The 21697-nt window shown below is 36.5% G+C and overlaps 1 protein-coding gene across 2 annotated transcripts; it reads right to left on the reverse strand.

Moving 5' to 3' along the window:
- Positions 1–1524: 1524 nt before the first annotated feature.
- LOC123715793 (zinc finger protein 62 homolog) lies at positions 1525–21655 on the reverse strand. Of its 2 annotated transcripts, none has more exons than XM_045671103.1 (15): positions 21616–21655; positions 21195–21233; positions 20677–20769; positions 19785–19919; positions 18409–18779; positions 17590–17806; positions 16255–16385; positions 15392–15466; positions 13837–13975; positions 12875–12984; positions 9812–9944; positions 9073–9204; positions 7665–7865; positions 2723–2894; positions 1525–1609 (listed from the first exon to the last, which is right to left on the reverse strand). In XM_045671103.1, the coding sequence occupies exons 2-14, from the start codon at positions 21219–21221 to the stop codon at positions 2724–2726; spliced, it is 1935 nt and encodes a 644-aa protein (XP_045527059.1). In that variant the 5' UTR covers positions 21222–21233; positions 21616–21655; the 3' UTR covers positions 1525–1609; position 2723. The 2 variants fall into 2 exon arrangements, with proteins under 2 accessions (XP_045527059.1, XP_045527057.1); XM_045671101.1 differs by lacking the exon at positions 21616–21655 and adding an exon at positions 21542–21595.
- Between the last annotated feature and the right edge of the window lie 42 nt (positions 21656–21697).

The following is a 21697-nucleotide window of genomic DNA, read 5'->3' on the forward strand; positions in this document are numbered from 1 at the left end:
TTTTGTGTAACTTAAGTTATTGCAAACAAATTAATTATATATAAATGTTTCTGTGTATTTTTTTAATTGTAACAGAAATAAAGATTCCGTTACTTGAATTTTATAATCCATTCCAATAAATAAATAATTCACAGTTGTACATCAATATTTATACTATAATTACATGATCTTGTATCCATGGATAAATAAATATATTTTCTGCCAAGTGGTATCAAACTATTAATCAAATTAAAAACGCTTATATTTTTGTAGTTTCATAGTTTTCAAACAATTTATTTTCCACAGACAATTCTTTTTATATAAATGTTACACAAAAACAAAAGTTGATATGTAAAATCGAATGCAATGATTACTTTTGAAGCTTCAGTTAATTCAATAAATTGTATTCTTTGTTAAATGTGTTACGTTACGTGTTAATGTGTACGATAGAAAATCAATACAGTAAAGTATTTTATAGTAATAACTGAATTCACACATGGCCGATAATCGTTCAGATCTACAACTGACAGCTGTCAGCTGTCTACTCAACTGGCCTTACGTTTAAATGCCATATTGTAACTATGTACACTTATGAACGTAAATAAAATAAACGGAAGTGCTTGTAAATTACGTCGAGTAGTTCCTGAGATAAGCGCGTTCTATTAAACATTCTTTTTAAATATTATGGCAATAGTTTTGACTTTATGCCAGTTTCAAGTAAAAAAAAACAAAGACATCAAAAGAAAACAAAGGGATAAGCTAGTTTCTATTAAACGTTTCATTTATATATAAGGATGTTGATCTAGGCATGCATTGAGGACTAAAAACTCTTGCGCATATGGCTGATGGCTGGCAATGCGTCATACTCGTGAACGGGTGCTACTTGTGGTGACTGGTCGGACTTGAATTCGTGAATGCGGTGATGTTAGTTATGACTATTGACTATGTATTTGCGTGTTGTTCCCACGAGAATGTAAGTGAGTGAGGACAGATCGTTGTTTTTAATTTATTTTATTATCATTAATTACTTAACATGTCATGTGGAAACTTGGCGATTAAAAAGAGTGGCGAAGAGTTTATTGCCAGTTTTTCTCTTCCGTTCTTCGTCCTTGATTTGAGAACTGGCAGTAAATGTAAAATTAGAAGCATTTCATATACATTTCTGTTTTTGACGTTTATAAGTGTACATTGCATTACCTAAATGAATAAATAATTTTGAATTTCAATATAACGACTCTTTTTTTTTATGTAACAGGGGTGAAATGGGCAAGAACCTCATCTGATGTTAAGTGATATAGCCGCTCATTAACACATTAATGGCAAAGGGCTCGCAAGTGCGATGGTGGATTTTTAAGAATTAGTAAGATACTTTCTTTTCTAACTAAGTCGAATTTATTGGGAAATACATAGTGACGAAGCGCGGCAAAAATTGCCTTGAAAAAGGCTCAGTCGTGGAATGGTGGACGCCGAGGTGATACGGATGGAATTTCGTATTCAGCCTCGACTTCCGATGATGAAAATGAAAGGTTTCCTTAAATTTACACACACACTTCAATTATAATTTATTAATACTGAACACATCTTTACAAAATCTACGTTATTTAGCGTATTCTTCAAATCCAAACCAGTCCTGAAAATAATAAATGTAATTAATATAATCAAACCGATTTCAAATACTTATATCAATACATTCGATATCTCAAAAACCGTTAAACCAAAGCGTTGAAAATAATTTCGTTTATATAAAATGTATCAATTCAATTGAATAAATGTTAATTTGAAATTATACTTCTTTTGGTGCGTTAGGGAAAAATGACGAAAGTAAATTTATACGATGCGCACGCTCACCGTCACAAAAAACCAACACCCTGAAATTAGTTATAGTCGACATTTTATTTTTTTCTGCAAACGTAGAATAAAATCTTTGAAAAGATTTACATCTTGTTAAGCCAAAGAAGTATAACTTCCAACGCGTGTACATAAGTACACACACGTTTTGTTCCTTAAACTTACGAGAGAAAATAAAATTCAGTAAAATATTTTTATAATAACTTTATCCGTATAAGTTTTAAGTCCATATTCACTTTAACCGTAATTTTCAGACCTTTATGGAGCTCTCATATAGGTGGGCTGAATAGTTGGTATGCGGAAACATAGATTACGCTGCGCTACGAGTATAAAATTAATATTATTTTTAATTAGCCTAGTTCTTACAAATCTTACTCGGGGTTTGAAATAGAGTTTTCTTTGATTTACTGGAGTCTTTGACGTGTTCTTTACGGCCATAGACACTCTAAATGCCAGAGGTCTCTGCATTGCCTTTAAAAGTTTCGAAAGCTAAATTTAGTCAAATTACTATACTTTCTCTCTTACTCTTTCAATATCGTGTCAAGATTTAGACAGAGAGACAAGAACCTAATTGATTTCTTGCTCAACTCTATCTCGTCTTTCTATCTGGACAGAAATTAAACGCTGATGAAGAGGTAAACGCCGATACTGAAGCGTACTATAAAAGTGGTATTGAAACGAATGAACATATACAATAAATATTCCAACTAAAAAAACTTTTCAGCCCATCTGTTTTAGAAATATTCGTTTATCTTGGACGAGTTCTGTATATTAACCGACTCAAACAATAGTAAATCGTGAGGAAACCTGTATACCTTAGGCCAAAACTATGCGTCAGGCACAAAAGGCTGACAACCTCTCTCCCTATAACATTTGGTCCCTTTAAAACACTCACCCTAATCTTCCATGCTCTGCATACACTTCCACGGTTCCTCGTTCCCTCTCCGCGATCTCTTGGGCCAGGGTTTCTTCAAATGCACATGTTCCACATGAGCTCTCAACTCGCCGGACGTCGTGAACGCCTTACCACAAGTCTCGCATTTGAACGGCTTCAAACCTGTGTGTATCTGAAAATTTATTACGATACAATGAAATCGTCAAAGAGAATCGAAAAAAAGAGTAAATTAAGCAATAAATCTCTCTCTCTCTCTCCCTCTTAGCGACCAGGGCTTTATTTACACTCGAGAACTCGAATTATAGCAATATCCGTCATAATAAAATATCACAAAATAAACATAGTTCTAGCCGTTTGTTAAATGGTATCACAACTCAACTGACAGGTCACGTTTTATTGTCTATGGTTCGTTGTTCGCAGAACTTCTTATATAAACTGCTAAATAATCATATACCTCTTACATGATATTAAAATTGTCATCCCATACTCATTCCCAAGGTCTAAACTCAGAAATATTTCCCAAATTCCTTCTACAAAACCAACCTAGGAGTCCAAGCAGCTCTCTTTCGAATTCTACGCGATTTTAACGGATTGAATAGTGCTTATCCGGAGCTGGATCAGCGAGATAATTCGCTGTTTTGCTGATGATTTTTTTATATGTTTTAAATTTTAATTTCTTTTTTGAAACACTCATGTTTACTTCAATTGTCATACATTTAAGATGAAAGATTTTGTAAAATATGCAGTAGATTAAGTACAATGTATGATGTGGTAAGCTTTAATAAATAAATAAAATAAAACGTCAAAATTATATTAAATAATTTTAAACGAGTTTTTAGTTTCGCCAGGTAGTATTTTTCGTATGAATGTGTCAAACTAGATTTGATATCGCTTGCAGATATTGAAAGATTTCCTTTTTTATTTATTTATTATAACACTTAGTTGCAGAAATATAACACAATTGACATAATTAAATGAAATTGGCGGCCGTATTGCTTTCGAGCGGTCTCTTCCAGGCAACCACTGCGAGAAAAACAAGATTTTAATGAGTTAAGTTTATTACTACGTAATTTGATTAACGAAATTACTAACATTAAATAATCTTGTCTTATGTGCTCATGCGCAGATGACCGCCATTCCAATACTTATATAGGCATATACATAATATTTATTATCTTAAAATTCTTAATTACATCGACATCTTATCGACACATGCACGCAACCACAAAAATTGGTCGTGCACGTTCCGCGCGTATGTGTGCGTGCACGCAATTAATTCCAGGTTAGTATAAAAAAAATCAATGGCGCTACATTTGGCGTCGGGACGTGACGACCCCATCGCCCACTGATGAAATAACCTGTGACTGAGGTTATTTCACCAGTGCAGTCAGTCAACCCCCTTCCTAGTGGGAGTGCCATGCTGTTGCTTTCGTGCTTCAGCCAATCGGGCAGGCACGACCGGGGCAGTACCACTGTCTCACAGAAAACCGGCGTGAAGTGATGCAATAGGTTCATCTTATTGTACTCGCGTTTCGTGCGGTGAGTGAGACTCCCGGAGCCCATCAATTCCCCCCCCCCCCAGAATATGAAGATGCAGTTTAAACAGAGATTACCCCAGGGGGGTACCACACGTTTCCGCTGTGGAGAATCCCCCTCTGAGCGTCCATCATCGGAACAATCAGTATTCGGTGGTGGATGCCCTTCGTATTCTGGGGTGGGCAAAAACTGCTCAAAAAACTATAGGTTTCGATCTCGGGGCAAACGGAAGAATTTACCGAAGGCATCCCCTTCCACGCTCTCAGTGGACTTTACCAATGTTAGGGGGCTCAATTCTAATCTTAACGCGGTTCACTTTCACCTCGAAACTGCGAAGCCGGCCTTATTCTTCCTTACTGAGACTCAGATATCCTTCCCGGCTGATACTTCCTACCTCTCCTACCCGGGGTACAAATTGGAACATTCATTTGTGCCTCGGGCGGGAGTTTGCGTGTACGTCAGAGAGGATATCTGTTCTCGTCGCCTCGGGTCGCTTGAAGGAAGGGACCTATCTAGCCTCTGGCTGCGCGTAGACTGCGATGACCATCCGCGATTCTACGCATGCCTGTATAGGTCCCATAGCGGAAATACCGAAACTGAGCGACTCATTGAGCACATCCAAATGGCTACAGATTCCCTGCTCGAAGGGGTTCCTACCGCTGAAATCGTGATACTTGGCGATTTTAACGCTCACCATGCCGATGGGCTCGGTTCGGAAACCACCGATCACGCGGGAAGATCCTTTCACGACTTTGCTTTAGCTTACGACCTGTCACAAATGGTCCCTGCGATTACGCGAATACCAGTTGTGGATGGTCATAAACCCTCTTTGTTGGACCTTCTGCTGACCTCACATCCGGAGACCTATCAAGTCTCTGTTGACCCGCCATTGGGTTCATCGGATCATTGTGTGGTCCGGAGTACTGTGCCTACTACGCGCCCTCCTCGGCCCCGTTTTTCGGGTTGTCGTCGTATTTGGCACTATCGGTCAGCAGATTGGGATGGGATGCGGTCTTTCTTTGCGTCCTACCCCTGGGGGCCTATGTGCTTTTCGTCGGAAGCTCCAGATTCCGTCGCTGCCTCTGTCGCCGAAGTGGTTCTGCAGGGCATGGAACTTTTTATTCCATTCTCTGCGGTGCCGATCGGTGGCAAGTCACAGCCCTGGTTTAAGCGTTCTTGCAAGGCGGCATCGCGTCGAAAGCGAGAATGCTTTAATGCATGGGCGGAAGCGGCGATATCTCGTGATGCCAATACCAGCGAACATAAAAAAGCATATAACTCAGCCTCCAGATCCTTCAAACGGGAAATCGCTAAGGCAAAGTCAGAGCACATCGCCAGATTTGGCGAGAGATTGGCCCAACTCCCTTCTGGGACCCGAGCCTTCTGGTCTCTCGCCAAAGCTGTACAAGGGAATTTTTGTCAGCCATCGATACCACTGCTGCACAGAGAGGATGACTCGCTCGCCCACACTGCGAAGGAGAAGGCCGACCTCTTGGGCTGTCTCTTCGCGTCCAACTCGACTTTGGATGACCGGGGGAGATCACCACCGGCGATTTCGCGGTGTGATAACTCAATGCCGGAAATCACATTACGGCAACGTGCTGTTCGCAGAGCACTATCTTCCTTGGACATTCATAAGTCGAGCGGGCCGGATGGTATCCCTCCAATTGTGCTGCGTACATGTGCTCCTGAGTTGGCTCCGGTCCTGACGCGCCTTTTCCGGTACCTGTACTCGCTCGGCACTGTCCCGAAGTGCTGGAAGACCGCTTCGATACATCCGATCCCTAAAAAAGGCGATCGCTCTGATCCGTCCAACTATCGCCCAATCGCAATAACCTCCTTGTTCTCCAAAATAATGGAATCCATTATTAATGGCCAGCTCTTGAGTTATCTAGAGGGCCACCAGCTGATTAGCGATTATCAGTACGGCTTTCGTCGTGGTCGTTCGGCTGGTGACCTTCTAGTATACCTTACTCATAGATGGGCAGAGGCAATTGAGTCCAAGGGGGAGGCACTAGCGGTTAGTTTGGACATAGCGAAAGCCTTCGTTCGGGTGTGGCACAAAGCACTGCTCTCGAAGCTTCCAGCCTACGGGCTTCCTGAGAAATTATGCGACTGGATCTCCAGCTTTCTAGCCGATCGGAGCATCAAGGTCATCGTCGACGAAGTCGAAACTCCTTTACGTGGAGTCTCGGACTGGAGTAGACTAAACCTAGTCCAATTTAACCCCAAGAAGACACAAGTTTGCGCGTTTTCCGCGAAAAAAATACCCTTTGTCGCTACTCCTCTTTTCGAAAACACTCTTCTTGAAGCCACAGCCAGCATCGGAATACTTGGCGTTGACATATCGAACGACGTTCAGTTTCGCGGTCATTTGGAGGGAAAGGCTAAATTAGCCTCCAAAAAGCTTGGTGTGCTCAGCAAGGCGAGACGGTACTTCACTCCGGGCCACCGCTTGCAACTCTATAAAGCGCAAATACGGCCCCACATGGAATACTGTTCTCACCTCTGGGCGGGGGCTCCCCAGTACCAGCTCCTTCCACTTGACCGTATCCAACGAAGAGCGGTTCGAATCGTCGATGACCAATCCCTCTCCGAGCGGCTCGATCCTTTGGCGTTGCGTAGAGATGTGGGGTCACTCTGCATCTTCTACCGCATTTACCATGGAGAGTGTTCAGAGGAGTTGTTCGGATTAATACCTGCAGCTGAGTTTCAGCATCGGACGTCGAGGCAAAATACAAAATTCCACCCGTATCACCTCGACGTCCGACGTTCCACGACTGAGCGTTTCTCAAGGCAATTTTTGCCGCGCACCACCGCTATGTGGAACCAGCTGCCCACTGAAGTATTTCCGAACCAATTCGACTTAGGGTCCTTCAAGAAAAGAGCGTACAAATTCTTAAAAGGCCGGCAACGCACTCGCGAGCCCTCTGGCATTGAGAGTGTCCATGGGCGGCGGTATCACTTAACATCAGGTGAGCCTCCTGCCCGTTTGCCCCCTATTTTATTAAAAAAAAAAAAAAAACCTCACTTGTTAATCGAATAGGCAAGTAGGTGATCAGCTTTCTGTGCCTGACACACACTATCGACTTTTAGGGTCTAAGGCAAGCCGGTTTCCTCACGATGTTTTCCTTCGACGTTCAAGCTAATGTTAAATGCGCACATAGAAAGAAAATCCATTGGTGCACAGCCGGGGATCGAAGCTACGACCTCAGGGTTGAGAGTAGCACGCTGATTCTGTGATGCCTTTTTTATTGACGTTCCTAAGTGTACATTACCTATATGAATACATGATTTTTGACTTTGAAGCCTCTAGGCCAATACTGGGTGCAGTATAGTGCGTGCATAACTTTTAATATATTATTTTGTAATAATTAAAACATTTAATTAATTTAAAAATACTTACAAACATATGCCGCCGCCTATTATTATAGAAGGCAAAGTGCTTTCCGCACAAGGGGCACTCGTATGTGGGCCGCGTTGCACTGTGCACCCTCATATGGAACACCAGATTGGTCTTCTGGGTGAAACTCTTATCACAGCGGTCGCATTTGAAACGTTTCTCCCCTGTGTGCACCCACATATGGTCTTTAAGAAGGGCCATACTCTAAAAGGAAAAGTTTAGTTTAGTTCAACGAGATATTTGTTTAAAAATTTCTAGTTATTTATTAGTATAGAATCTATATTAAACATTTAATTTTTTTAAATGTAATAGCAGGCAAACGGGTAGGACGATGTTAAGTGATACCGCCGCCCATGGACACTCACTGTCAGAAGCCTCACAAGTGCACTGCCGGCCTTTCAAGAATTGGTACGCTCTTTTCTTGAAGTACCCTAAGTCGAATTGGTTAGGAAATACTTCAGTGGGCAGCTGGTTCCACATAGTGGTGGTGCGCGGCAAAAACTGCCTTAGAAAACGCTCAGTTGTGGAACGACGGACGTCGAGGTGATACGGATGGTATTTTGTATTTTGCCTGACGTCCGATAGTGAAACTCAACTGCAAATATCAAGAACCTGCTGAAACGCATTTCTAGGTAAAATGGCGTCGCATTCCTCTGACGTTACGTCATTGCTAACAAAAGTTTTTTTTTTATAATTTTTAAATAAGAAATACACATTTCATTTGAAAACGGTATCTAAAGAAAATAAAGTCCAAAGGCAGTATAATGGCGAAGAACTTATTTACAACCATGATACGTCATCGTCGATTCGTGTCACAAAGATTCTTCCCAAGATTGGTACGCGATGCCGTTGAAATAAAAAAAAACACCCCAATTTCAATAGAGAAGACGGCCTAAAATTATCAAACACCTGGGATCCAATAATATCCAAATTAAATCCCCAAGACAAACAATCCGCGAAAAAAGAGGACACCGTGAGTCATTTCTGCAAAAAACCGTCATCTTTTAGTCGATATCAACTCCGGGGAAATAAATACAGATAACACAACTTTCTCTACAGCTGTGATACTTTTGACATTCAACACCCTTTGTCTTCAGTTACCGTGACCACGCACGCTGTAAAGCACGCGAAATGTCGGAATAATTTAAATTTAAAATAGTTATAAGTTTATAATAATACAAATAGCTTTAATCCGGTAAAAAAGTGTTTTCATTTGTAAAAGTTAGTTAGTATGTTAATAAAAGACAATAATATTTTTGATAATTGATTTTTTAATAAATTAATATGTATTTATTTACAAGTTATATTACCCCATAATGTTTTTTGAATCCTTGTACCTATGCCCAAGAACACTTCTTTTTAATTACGTACAATAAACGCGTTTCAATTGGGTCTTAAGAAAGATTCGTACCTGGAATATTCTACCACACTGTTCACACATAGAAGGCGTCTTCATAGCCGGGTACTTGGTTCGATTCTTGTCGGGATGAACTCTACGGAAGTGTTGCGCGTACAACCGCAGACCACGGAGTTGGGCTCCACACTGAAAATTAATTTCACATAATATTTATTATCTAGAAAACCGCATAAATTTACGTTCCGCGCGTGCGTGTGCGTCCTTCGTGCACACCTGGATACAGTACGTGCGGAAGTGCGCTTTGTGGATGCTTAACTCTATATATTTTGTAATTAAAGTATTAAATCAATTAATTATTTTCAAGTTATTGATTATGTAATCTACGCCATATGGTACACATTTTAACCAAAATAATTTATGGATATATACGTGAATTTTTATTAATGAAAGCGGTGGACGGCCTCTCGTGAAAATTTCGGCAAAGAGGATGTAAGAAAAATTAATATCACTTAAAACAAATACGTAAAAAATAATTTATTTATGATTTCTAACAAAAAATTAATTAAAGGTTGTAGCGACTTTGATTGATTGATTTTTTATATTTTTATAAGTATATTGTTATAGACATGTCAAAGATTTGTCTGCGCCTACGCCGCCTTCTATTGTCTTTTATTTACGTAATTTAACGTTAACGTCAAAAAAATATGGTTCTAAATGTCCATTACAATATTTTAATTTTTTCATAAAAAATTTAAAGCAGTTTTTAAATGGGTTGCATTTATTGATAATTCACCTGTTCACAAGTGATCAGTTCCGCTGGATTCTCATCATCATCGCGCCTGTGCATCATCATCCGTCGGTCAGTGCGTCGCATCACACCTTTCTTCATACTACTCATGCTTTGCGAGTCGTTTCGTATTCTGTCACTAAAATGTAAACAAATAATATTTTTATAGTAAACTAGCAGACAGGACAGACGTCCTGCATGATAATTCAAGCTATTAGGATATTAAAGAAAGTATGGAAATAATGACTGCAGCGCCATCTACCGGGCTGATTTGTGAATCTAAACCATCCAGGGCTCCACCCAAACGCATACTAAAAACAACATTCATATCGGTCCAACCGTTTAAGAGGAGTTAAGTGACATACACACGTGTAGTAGAATTACATATATTTGTCGGAGGAAGCCATTCAACGAGTTGCTTGTTGATTGTACAATAACACATTAAATTCTCTTTATCATTTAAAAACGTTGCATTAATCTTAATTTAACTTAATACGCGATTTTACGATATTATAAAACCTAAAACATATTTCTGTTAACAAATTAGTGATTTTAGTTAAAATTAGTTACGTTTTTCTAATTTATAAGATTGTAATCGTTATTAAACAAACGACCAATGAGAGCAGAGCATTTTGCTCGAGTGGGGTCGAAGCGCCATCTATAAATAGGCCAGTCCGTTGGTTGTTACGGGTCCTTTTTGAAGTGGAGACGGATCGAGTTGGATCCCTGAGTTTTTGTCGCTAGATTGGTGCATTGAACTCACTGCTCGGTCTTAAAACTTATAATTTATTATTAAATAACTACCATAAAATATCAGTGTAAATAAAATGTTGTGAAAACTACAATCGTCGTGTTTTGTGCTCGCGCTTTACCCTCATGACGCCCACCAAATCTGCAACCACTGTTGATGACGTCACTGGGGAAGGTGTTTCTCCGACATATATATATATACAGCCCGCCAGATGGCGCTGCAGTCGGTATTTCCATACTTTGTTATATATATATATATAAAGCTGCCCTACCTTTTAAGTTAGATCAAACTGCACACGGTGTACAAATTTGATTGAAATCAGTTAAGTAATTTAGGAGTCCATAGCGGACAAACAACGTGATGCGAAAATATATTAAGATTAGATTTATAGTTGATCGAAAAGTGATGTCAAATAGTCATGTCTATATATAAAAAAATATGTTTATTCATTTTATGTACATATGCATTTACATAAGATTTGGGAACCCTTTTAATTAAAAAATTCCTGTGACAGGTTTCCCAGCTCTTCCATAACAAACATAATTAAACATTCCTTAAAATATATTTATGTATAATTTAATTACATCTTTGTTTTTGATTTAACAACTGTTATCAACACGGCCTGAATATGTCAGAGAATGAATTATAAGAAATGTTGTGATCGAGTTAAATAAACGTTGAATTTTATGATTACTTTGTCTAATCATTTAGAGGCCTCCTATTACATTATAAAATCATTATATATTGTGATTTATTTTTGTTTTTATTTAATTGTTTTATAGTTTGGTATCGTTACTTAACGAATAAAAGTACGAACATCGCGACGACCAATCAGAGCAGAGCAAATGCAAATGGGGTCGAGACGCCATCTTGGCTTTTGACAGTGCGGTCCGCGAACGCAAGACAGTTCTGATTCAGTGGAGCATTGTGGTGTTGAGAGGTTGGGCCGAGTTGGATCTGGTAGACTTAAGCTAAAGTGTTAGAAGAAATCAATCTAAATTAAATATTGTACGATAATTATTCGAGTCTGTTGTTGCTCGAACTTAACCCACTTGAAGCCCACTAAATCCATGAATGACGATGTCCATATAGAAGAAATGGACACCAATGAACGGTCTTTCTAAGTGCGCATTTAACATTCGCTCGAACGGTGAAAGCATCGTGAGGAAATCGGCTAGCCTTATACCCAAAAGTCGACGGCGTGTGTCAGGCACAGGAGGGTGATGACCTACACCTACACCTAGATTGACAAATGATCATGAAACAGATACATAAATACAAAAACCCAGACCTAAAAAGGCGCCACAGAATTTTCTATGTGTGAGCACCGTAAAGTTTTTAAGATTCAAAAGGTAGAATATTTTTAATTATTTAGTCAATTAGTCACAACACACTTATGTGTTGTGAATTGTAAATACAAACTCACAATAATTACACAGACTAAAGTAAACTTTATAATGAAGAATTCAATAAATACAGTTTTTTACGAATGTTTTTATAAAACTATCAAACCGATGGCCGATTCTGCAGCTTAATTATGAAAATTAATAAATGTTGAAGCAGTATGCAATTTTACAACATATTCAAAACTTTGCAAAATTAGGAGGTTTCTCTATTCGAACGTCTATATTTCTTATACGCCTTCGTCGTTCATGAACCGATTTTATTGATTCTTTTTTAAGTGAAACTTCTTAGGCGCATGAGGGTAACATTTTTACGGATTAACGTGCAGGAAGATGTGCACTTTTTTTGTCGAAGAAAAGGGAGCGAGCGATTGAGACCGATTGAGAGAGAGTGAGAAAGGGCGAACGTAGTATGAAGCAAATAGCTATAGAGCGAGAGGGGGAAGAGCAGTATTGAGAAAGATTGAGAGAGTGAGATATAGCGAAGGTAGCATCACGCGCAGTGCCATGGAGCGAGAGGTGGGATACCAATAGTGAGAAAGATAGAGAGAGAGAGAGTAAGGGAGATCGAGAAAAAATACACGCTATTGGTTGATGTATTCGTTTAGTAGTTACATATTAGAACTTTAGATGGCAATTCTGTCGCATAACGTCATGTGCAGTAAACGCAGATTTTATATTTATTTATATTATCATTAGCACGTATACAGTGCGTGAACAGTGTGAATATAGATATACATAGATGGAGTGATCATATACTGTAATAATTAATTTACAAAGAAGTTTTACTATTGACATGTGTACTTTATACGCACGCACTTTTTTGTTGGATAGGAAATATCTAACCTTAGAAAACCTGTTCAAAATAAAAGTATTATTAGTAATAAAATTATTGATCGAATGCAAAATACTCACGGATCATTATCACTACTGTGCCTTGAAGACAGTTTCAAATGACGCAGGTGAGCTTCCTCAGACACGAATCTCACGTCGCAAACTTCACAATACGGACCTTCCAGCGGCGCCTGAAATTATAATTAAATAATCTTAATATATATAAATCTCCTGTCACGATGTTTGCCGGCGATGGACTCCTAAACTACTTAACCGATTTTAAATAAAATTGGCACACCGTGAGCAGTCTGGTCCAACTTAAGAGATAGGATAGCTTAGATCTTTAATTATAGTCGCAATTTTATTTTATTGCAAATTATTTATCTATAATTAATTTACAGTCACAATTATCTGTTAACTCCAAAAGATTCTAACAGATGTCGATACTTTTCGACTGGATTGAGTGAGTAATCAATAGATGGCACTGCTGTGGCAAACCGACAAACGTGTCATATAAGTTACAATTCAATATTCAATACGTGTTGTTTAGGCTAAAGTATAAATTGAATTTATTTTGTAGTAAACGAAATACCGTGAAATTCAATTATTTCTACTTTTTAATTTTTGGTGTTAGCATAACCAACCACGTGTTACTTAGACCGAAGTGTAAATCAAATTCAAATTATAGTGACGATAATACAGTGAAATTATTCTTTCGTGTCACGGTATTAAGGCTAACTTAAACCACATTAAGGAGAAACGAAGTTCGCGGCGGCAGCTAGTATATTTATAAGACACAAACAAAAAAAACGGATATTTATTGGCTAAATGTTTTCGGCCTCCACTTTGGGGAACAGTGACCCACTGAAGTATTTCCGAACCATTTCGATTTGGGTCCTTCAAAAAAAGAATGTACTGATTCCGAAAAGACCATATCCTGTGAACGTCCTTGTATTGAGAGTGTCCATGGGCGGTGATATAACTTAACATCAGGTGAGCCTCCTGCCCGTTTGCCTATTACATAATAAACATAAAAACCTCACCGTCTCTTCGGATAAGCGATGTTTCTTCTTCTTGTGAACCTCTATTCCCTTCTTGCTGAGGAATGTATACCCACACAACTCACACACGAAGTCTGACACGTGTTTGATTCTAACATGGCCCAGGTATGTCGTCACTTTACTGGCAAGAAAGTATTTTTTTAAAGCACTTAAATAGATGGCGCTACAACTTGTTAGGTCTGGGCCTCCGATTTCTGTATCTGTTTCATGATGATGTTAATCTAATAGGCAAGTAGGTGATCAGCCTTCTGTGCCTAACGCACACCATCGACTATTTGGGTCTAAGTCAAGCCGGTTTCCTCACGATGTTTTCCTTCACCGTTCGAGTGAATGTTAAATGCGCATATAGTAAGAGAGTCCATTGGTGCATATCCAGGGATTGAACCTACGAACTCAGGGATGAGAGTCGCACACTGAAGCCACTAGGCCAACATTGCTTCTAAGCACTTCAACAGTTCGTTTACGTTATAATAAACCTTAAAATTAACAAGTAAATTTGAGTTTATTAATCAAATTCTGCTGATCACCTACTACCTACACATGAGAGAAATCAAATGATAACCTAACAGATACAGAAATCTGAGGCCTAAACCTAAAACGTTGCCTTACTGGCTACACATGTATCACTTGAGTAATATTGCTAGATCTTTGGGACAGAAATTAAAATTATAAACGTTAAAAATAATTCTTCTAACAGCGCAGGCGCTAATTAACAATTCAAGGTTGGCGGTACCAGTGACCCCAGAGCTGGTGCGTCAATCGCTCAACGAATTAGTATGGCAATACATAGAGTAAATGCTGGCAGTATTTAAGATATGTTTAATTTTGTTATAATTGTCTATTTATACATTTTTAATTATTGAAGTGAAACTTCTTTTTCGGGGTTGGAAAAAAAAGTCACATTTTCGGTTACGCGTCACATTTTTCCGTCACGCGCCATCTTTTTCTTGTCCCTACCACGGTTGTTTCGAAGCCATTAATAACAAAAATATATAACAATGATAGTAATAATTCTATTACAATTAATGAAATTCTGTAATAATCTTAGTAGTAATAAGGTAAAATGAAATAATTGTATTATTTGTATTCATGTCTATGATAATACAAGCCTTTTTAAAACTTTATTTAACCAATTTCTGTAAAGTTGCATGTATGTCATAAGGTCATAAAGAAGAAGTACACATTTTTTTATTATTATTGACAGATGACACATCTTTGCTTTTAATTTATTTTTTTATCATTAATTACTTAAGATGTCATATGGAACATGGTGTAATGGCTGCAGCTCCATACAAACGTTGTACAAAAAACTAGGCGATTAAAAAGAGTGGCGGAGAGTTTATTGCCAGTTCTTCTCGTCCGTTCTACGCCCTTGATTTGAGAACAGTAAATGTAAAATTAGAAGCATTTCATATATTTTTGTTGACGTTCATAAGTGTACATTGTGTTACCTATATGAGTAAATTAATTGAAATTTGAACTATGTAGGTTAAGAAAATTGTAAATATATGATATCATTACATTACATAGTACTCACTCGAACTGGCTGGGACAATGTGGACATTGGTACTTCGCTCCGGAATGCCATTTCTCATGTTCCCTCGCTACACCTCTGAAACCAATCGTTTTCATGTGTTTTTCATTTAGTAATGTTTTTATTTATTTATTAACACTTCGTTACACTACAGAAAATTAAAAATTGAACATAATTAAATGAAAAAGAGGGCAACTGGCGGCCTTATCGCTTTCGAGCGATCTCTTCCAGGCAACCACTGTGAGTAAAGAAAAATGTATTAAATTACATAAGATAGTTAATAAATAGGACAAAACATTATTTCATTCACTCCCTTAGCTCTAGTCCTATTAATATTACACAGAGACATAACGTTTATTAGTAACGAGATGCATACAGAAATACACAAAATAATAATAATACAAAAAGAAATTTGTTTTTAAAGAATAAGGTACATTTTATGTGTCTAATGTGTGTGTTATAGTGTAGTGAAGCAGACGTGTTCCATAGCGCTGGTCATTCTTCCGGAGACCAGATAAAAATAAGGAAAATTATGTTATAATAATAAAAGTAAAAATTGTTAAATAAGAATAATTTTCGCTGATATTGACAAGGTTTAAAATGGGCCGGCAACGCACTTGTAAACTTGCTGGTGTCCATGGGCAGCGGTATACTACGTGATCCAACTGTTGAGTTCCCTTCTGTCCCATTAAAACATCAAAAATACATCATAAAAGTCAAATATCACTAGAGTACTAAAATATCTAGAAAAAGACAAGAAGAGAAGTTCTTAAGAGTAAAAGTCAATATAAACTTTGTAATACGTATTTTGACACATCATAGACTAGTCTCTAAAAACATTTTTTTAGGGTGAATCTAAGAAATACCTATTCATAGTGATGAATGGACAGCCTCTACAACTAAACTGCTCTGTATGTTGAGATGTTATATGTTTGCGAAGTGCTCGACTCGTTTTGAGTCTACTTTTACATATAAAGCATTCGAAGGCACCGCTTTCCTGTAAATATATATATTTTTTTAATTCTTCACATATAGTTTTCATATATGATTAATATATAAATACATAAAAAATATTTTTTTAATAAAATATAATCAAAACAGAAGTGAGTAGTGTTCCAGGCTTCAAGTCTCATGTTTGAGGTTGTAGGAACTCCGGCTGGGCAATTGACTTTCTTCGTATTTTTGTAACTACCCACATGAAGGTAGCTCCTACCGCAGAAGGCTGATCTATTTGCCACGAAACATATAGAGAAATCTAGAAAGCCCAGCTCTGGAAGATGGTAGTGTCACTGGTTTAAAATCGTAAACATCCTCAAAAAATCGTATCCACAAGGTGGGACTTACAGTTCCTTACCATTTAATACACAGCTTATAATTAACCAGATATATCGCTCCAGAGCAGATTCAACGTCACAACCAGGAGAATCAAGAAACGAATAAAGAAAAAAAACAGCATTCCGAAAACCGATAACAAGTACCACGTCTAGAAAATATCCGGCTGGTCCCCGTGGGGAAAGCCACCACCACCATTACATATAAAGATACGAAGAATAGGAAAATAATAAAAATAAAAAAGGGGCTCCATGATATATATAACAATCGTCGCATACTTGAGGCCAAAATGAGCACATTAGTTTTTACCACACTCATAAATTGTAATTTAACATTCTTATTTCTGATAATGTCCAATAACATAAATGTCACCAGATTTACGAACTCTTCAATTTAGTTTTTTGTTACTACCGCCAATGTTACCTTAGTTATAAGCTCACGTTTTAAACAAAGCCAGTTGTAACCCAGCTTCAAAGTGTTTTAATTGAACATATCCAAACAAAAACCGCCGCCAATCTTAATTCACGTCACAATAATTTAAATTATGTACATTCAATGTATGTTCAAAATAAGACATTTAGATCTGAAGACATTAAGAGAAAGATAAATGGAAAAATAGTGAATTTTATACTAAAAGTCATATAATAGGATCGCTTAAAAACACACTTAAAAATCCCACCTTGTGGATTAGATTTTTTGAGGATGTTTACGATTTAAACCAGTGACACTACAATCTTTCAGACCTGGGCTTTCTGGATTTTTGTATATGTTTCGTGGCAAATAGATCAGCCTTCTGCGGTAGGAGCTATCTTCATGTTTGTAGTTACAAAAATATAACTTACATATAACTAATATTAATAATAACTTACGTCACGATGTCGTATACTATGGGCGTCATATCTCGCTTTAATATGGAATCCTCGAAAACATAATTCACATTTATAAGTAGCGTTTTTGTATAGTACCGACTCTTTTCTCTTAGTTATTTGTTCAATTTGTTGTTCATACGACAACATTGTTATTGTAAAGAGATTCTCATCAATATTTTCGTTTGCCCGTCTTCGTTTTACGTCCGTGGTTTTGAATCTGAAATTATTTAAAATAAAATTTTGTCTTGTGATTGCTAAAATGGAATTTGAAGTTCTCTCTGGTCTCTCTTCCTCTTTGTTAGATGAACATAAGTTAAAAAAGTTTAAAAATACTGATTTAGTTATAAAAAAATTAAAACAGTCCAGAACAGTCTATCTCTTATTAGCATAGACGACAACATTACGGAAAGCCAAAAGAGTATTTAACACTTACTAAACATTACCTAAAATAAACATATAAAAATACAGGTTACAAATGTTATTAGGCAACGTAATGAATTTTGGGAAGGGGGGGGATACCTCTTGTAAAACGTTACGATGCGGGGCGGGGATTGAATTCCGCGTTATTGTTAATATTATTTTCTACTTTCCAGTACTTTACACCACATAATGGTAAGTTTTAGGTATAAAAAGTCACTGGAGTTGGTCACGAAACCTTTTACTATTGGAAACAGAAACGTTAAGGCTCGTTTCGTTGGGTCAAGAGTCTATGACTTAATACTTGAACGCTCCCTAACAAGCTAATTCTTCCAATCGTATTATGGAAAATTAAACTAAAATCTAAAAACTATAAATAGATCATTTAAGTACTTCACTCACTTATCAGCTACTGTTGTCGCATCATCCTCCTCAACCTTTTCACTATCTTTAACTTTAACTTTCTTCTTCACTTTCACCTTTTTCACTTTCCTCACTTTACACATCTCACTTAATGTTCTGTCGTCTTCACTAACAAACCCACAGTCTTCAAAGAATATCTCATTACTTTCCACTTTGACTTCAACCGGTTCACATTGTTCCAAATCATCAAACACATCTTCATTTAAATTAACTTCTATTTTCTCTAGAAAACCCTTCTCATCTCCGTCAATTGTCAAATCAAAGTTGTCATTCTCATTTATTTTAGATATCAATGAGGATTGAAGGCCATTTAAATCTCTATTTATTGATTTTATGTGTTCTAATGTCACCTGAAAACCAATACATGAGTTTTTAGACATTTTAGCTGTGACAGCTTCTTATAGTACGACATCTGACTGCAGGACTAGTGCGTTCATCTGTTATTTGCTAAAAACCGAGTTTCACTAGCATTCATCGCATGCGCAATGGCTTAAAAGCGTACCGGCGGTAATCGCTATCCTCCTCTGACAACCTGTATAGGCTTCAGATTTATGTATCTATTTCCTGATCATGTGTTAATCAAATAGGCAAGTCGGTGATCAGCCTTCTGTGCCTGACACACGCCGTCGACTTTTTGGGTCTAAGGCAAGCCTCCTCACGATGATTTCCTTCACCGTTCGAGCTAATGTTAAATGTGCACATAGAAAATAGTCAATTGGTGCACTGCCGGGGATCGAACCTACGACCTCAGGCATGAGAGTAGCACGCTGAAGCCACTAGGTCAACACTGCTCCTAAATAATGTTATTCACTCTACCTTAATTATTTGTCATCTTTAACAGCCAGCAAACCTTATTTCCGGCCAGATTTAATCAGGGAACCATATATGATAATTATTAGAAAAAAATGCTTCAATTTAATATACATTTAAGAAATGTACGTTAAAAACGTATAAATGTATTGAAATCATACTGTTTCCTTTGCTTGCCTGCAAAGGATGCGGTGATTTTTTTCTTTATGTATTTGCCGTGATGTATACTTTTTTTATTTGCAAAACAAGTGAACGAAATTTTTTACAAAAATCTATTAAAAATACTAGCAGGCAAATTGGTTTATATATTCTGAATTATAACTATACATAAAAATTTAGTTTTTAGCATATGCTAAATATGCATATGCGGGTATATACCCGATTAACGCACAAATACTGCAGCCGGATCTTAGAATGTTATGATTTATTTTGATAAGATATGAAGGCAAACAAGACTAATAAGTGAAACACAACGTCAGAAACCTTAAGCAAATAGTTTGAAAATCCAGACTAGAAAAGGTTTATGTAGACAGTAAAATACTTACAACTTTTTCCAATTTATATAAACCCAGTAGTAAATTATGACTGGTTATAGCTTTCAGTCGTAAATTTTCCGCTGATCTGAGTCTTTGAGTACACTCCCAACATAGAGTTTGAGGGAACGTAGAGTTTAATGTAACCTGAAATTATTATTTATACCTTAAGAAAGTTTTAAAACAATTATTTTCAGGTCAAGAGTCAGGGCAATCTACCTGATTTTTATGGTTTCTCTTTTTAATCACCGCTATATGTACGTGATCTACAGGGGAATGTAAACTAAATTTTATCAAAGACCAAAAAAATAATTAAAATTGGCAAAGAGGTTTAACCTACTGGAATGAATCAACTATCCGAATGCTTATAAGTAAAAATATGGAAGCTGTGAGTCTGTAAATCTTCGAATTGCTTATATTTGCAATAATTACAGATTGAACAAATGAAATGTTGCAATTATGGTGTGTTATCTGGTAAGGCTTAAAATTCTCCTGCTTAACTACAACACAGTGTGATTTCAAGCTAATCCGATTTTACAGATAATAAAGAGGGCTGAGGAAGCGACTAAAACGTTACTAGCATGTTAGAAGGATATTTCATGTGAGAAGTAAAACATAACATAGTCATCCAATATCAAAATGAAAAAACCAAAGTTTGGTTTAACTATTTTATTTATAAAAATACTCCGGTTTAAGTTGAAAACCTCTAAATGAAAACAGGAAAAAACTTTCATTTACAAATTTAGCTGTGGCAATTAAAAAGTAATAAAATTAATTCTTAGTTTTAAATTACATGAATGTGGATTCAACAAAGAATTTGTCATGAAGCAACCCTGCAAAGAAAACACGCATTTGATGGTTTTAATTCAACGTAAAACACTACTAACACACTGTTAATACTTACGGAAAGGCCTGTTAAGTTAATAAATACTTCATGCAAATCATATTTGTTGATATTATACATCTTTGTGTCCATTGTAAGACAAAGGCGGCATACCTGTAAAATATATTCAATATTAGACAATTACACTTTACTGAATAAAATCATTTATCTTGTTTATTTATATAAAACTGTAAACAAAATCCATTTAAGATTAGAAGACAAACATATTTTTGCACATTATCATTTTATATATGCAGGTTAATTATTGGTTGTTTATACCTTGCAAACCAAAACAAGTTATAAATGTTAGAACCTCTACCGGTGCTACCTTGCCACACAAGTAGTTAAATTAGGCAAGCTTTAGAAATAATTAAACATACTATTTTTTGTGATATATATAACAATTAAATTATACTAAAATATACTTTTAATTATAGCTACATCATTTGTGCAACTGAGACTGTGTAACTGCTTCAGGTACCTTGGTGCATTAAAGAATAAACAATATTTTTCCTTGATATAATTGGTAAAGTAGTTACCTTATTTATATTATCTGAAGTTTCCATGATTATTAGAAGCTGAAATAAATAGGTTATTGTAATGAACAAAAATGTATGTATAATATTTAGAACAAATAATTTATATGTCTAGAAATATAAAAAACAATCATGACAATTTTTTAATATTATATTGTTAAGAAGAATTTTTAGAATTTTAATAATAGAAGTAGAGTTTAAAAGCATCTATATGATGTAATAACAAAATTTTCATTGAAAATATCATATATTTATTGCTTGTTAGTGTACCTATACAACGAACGTGAAGTAATAAAAATAAGATCAATTAAAACGCGATTATCGAACGAGAAACAATACTAAGCGCTTACGCTTTGCATTAATTAATTGTTATTAACATAAATCTAGGCCTTTTTATTACATTTTAACCCAATTCTAACTGTACCTATAGTATTAATTTAATAAACAATCAAGCATTCTTTTTTTTAAAGTAATAGACTTTTAATGTATTCATACCACAGACTTCT

The sequence above is a fragment of the Pieris brassicae genome, chromosome 10 (genome assembly GCF_905147105.1).
Source record: "Pieris brassicae chromosome 10, ilPieBrab1.1, whole genome shotgun sequence".
Taxonomy (NCBI): domain Eukaryota; kingdom Metazoa; phylum Arthropoda; class Insecta; order Lepidoptera; family Pieridae; genus Pieris; species Pieris brassicae.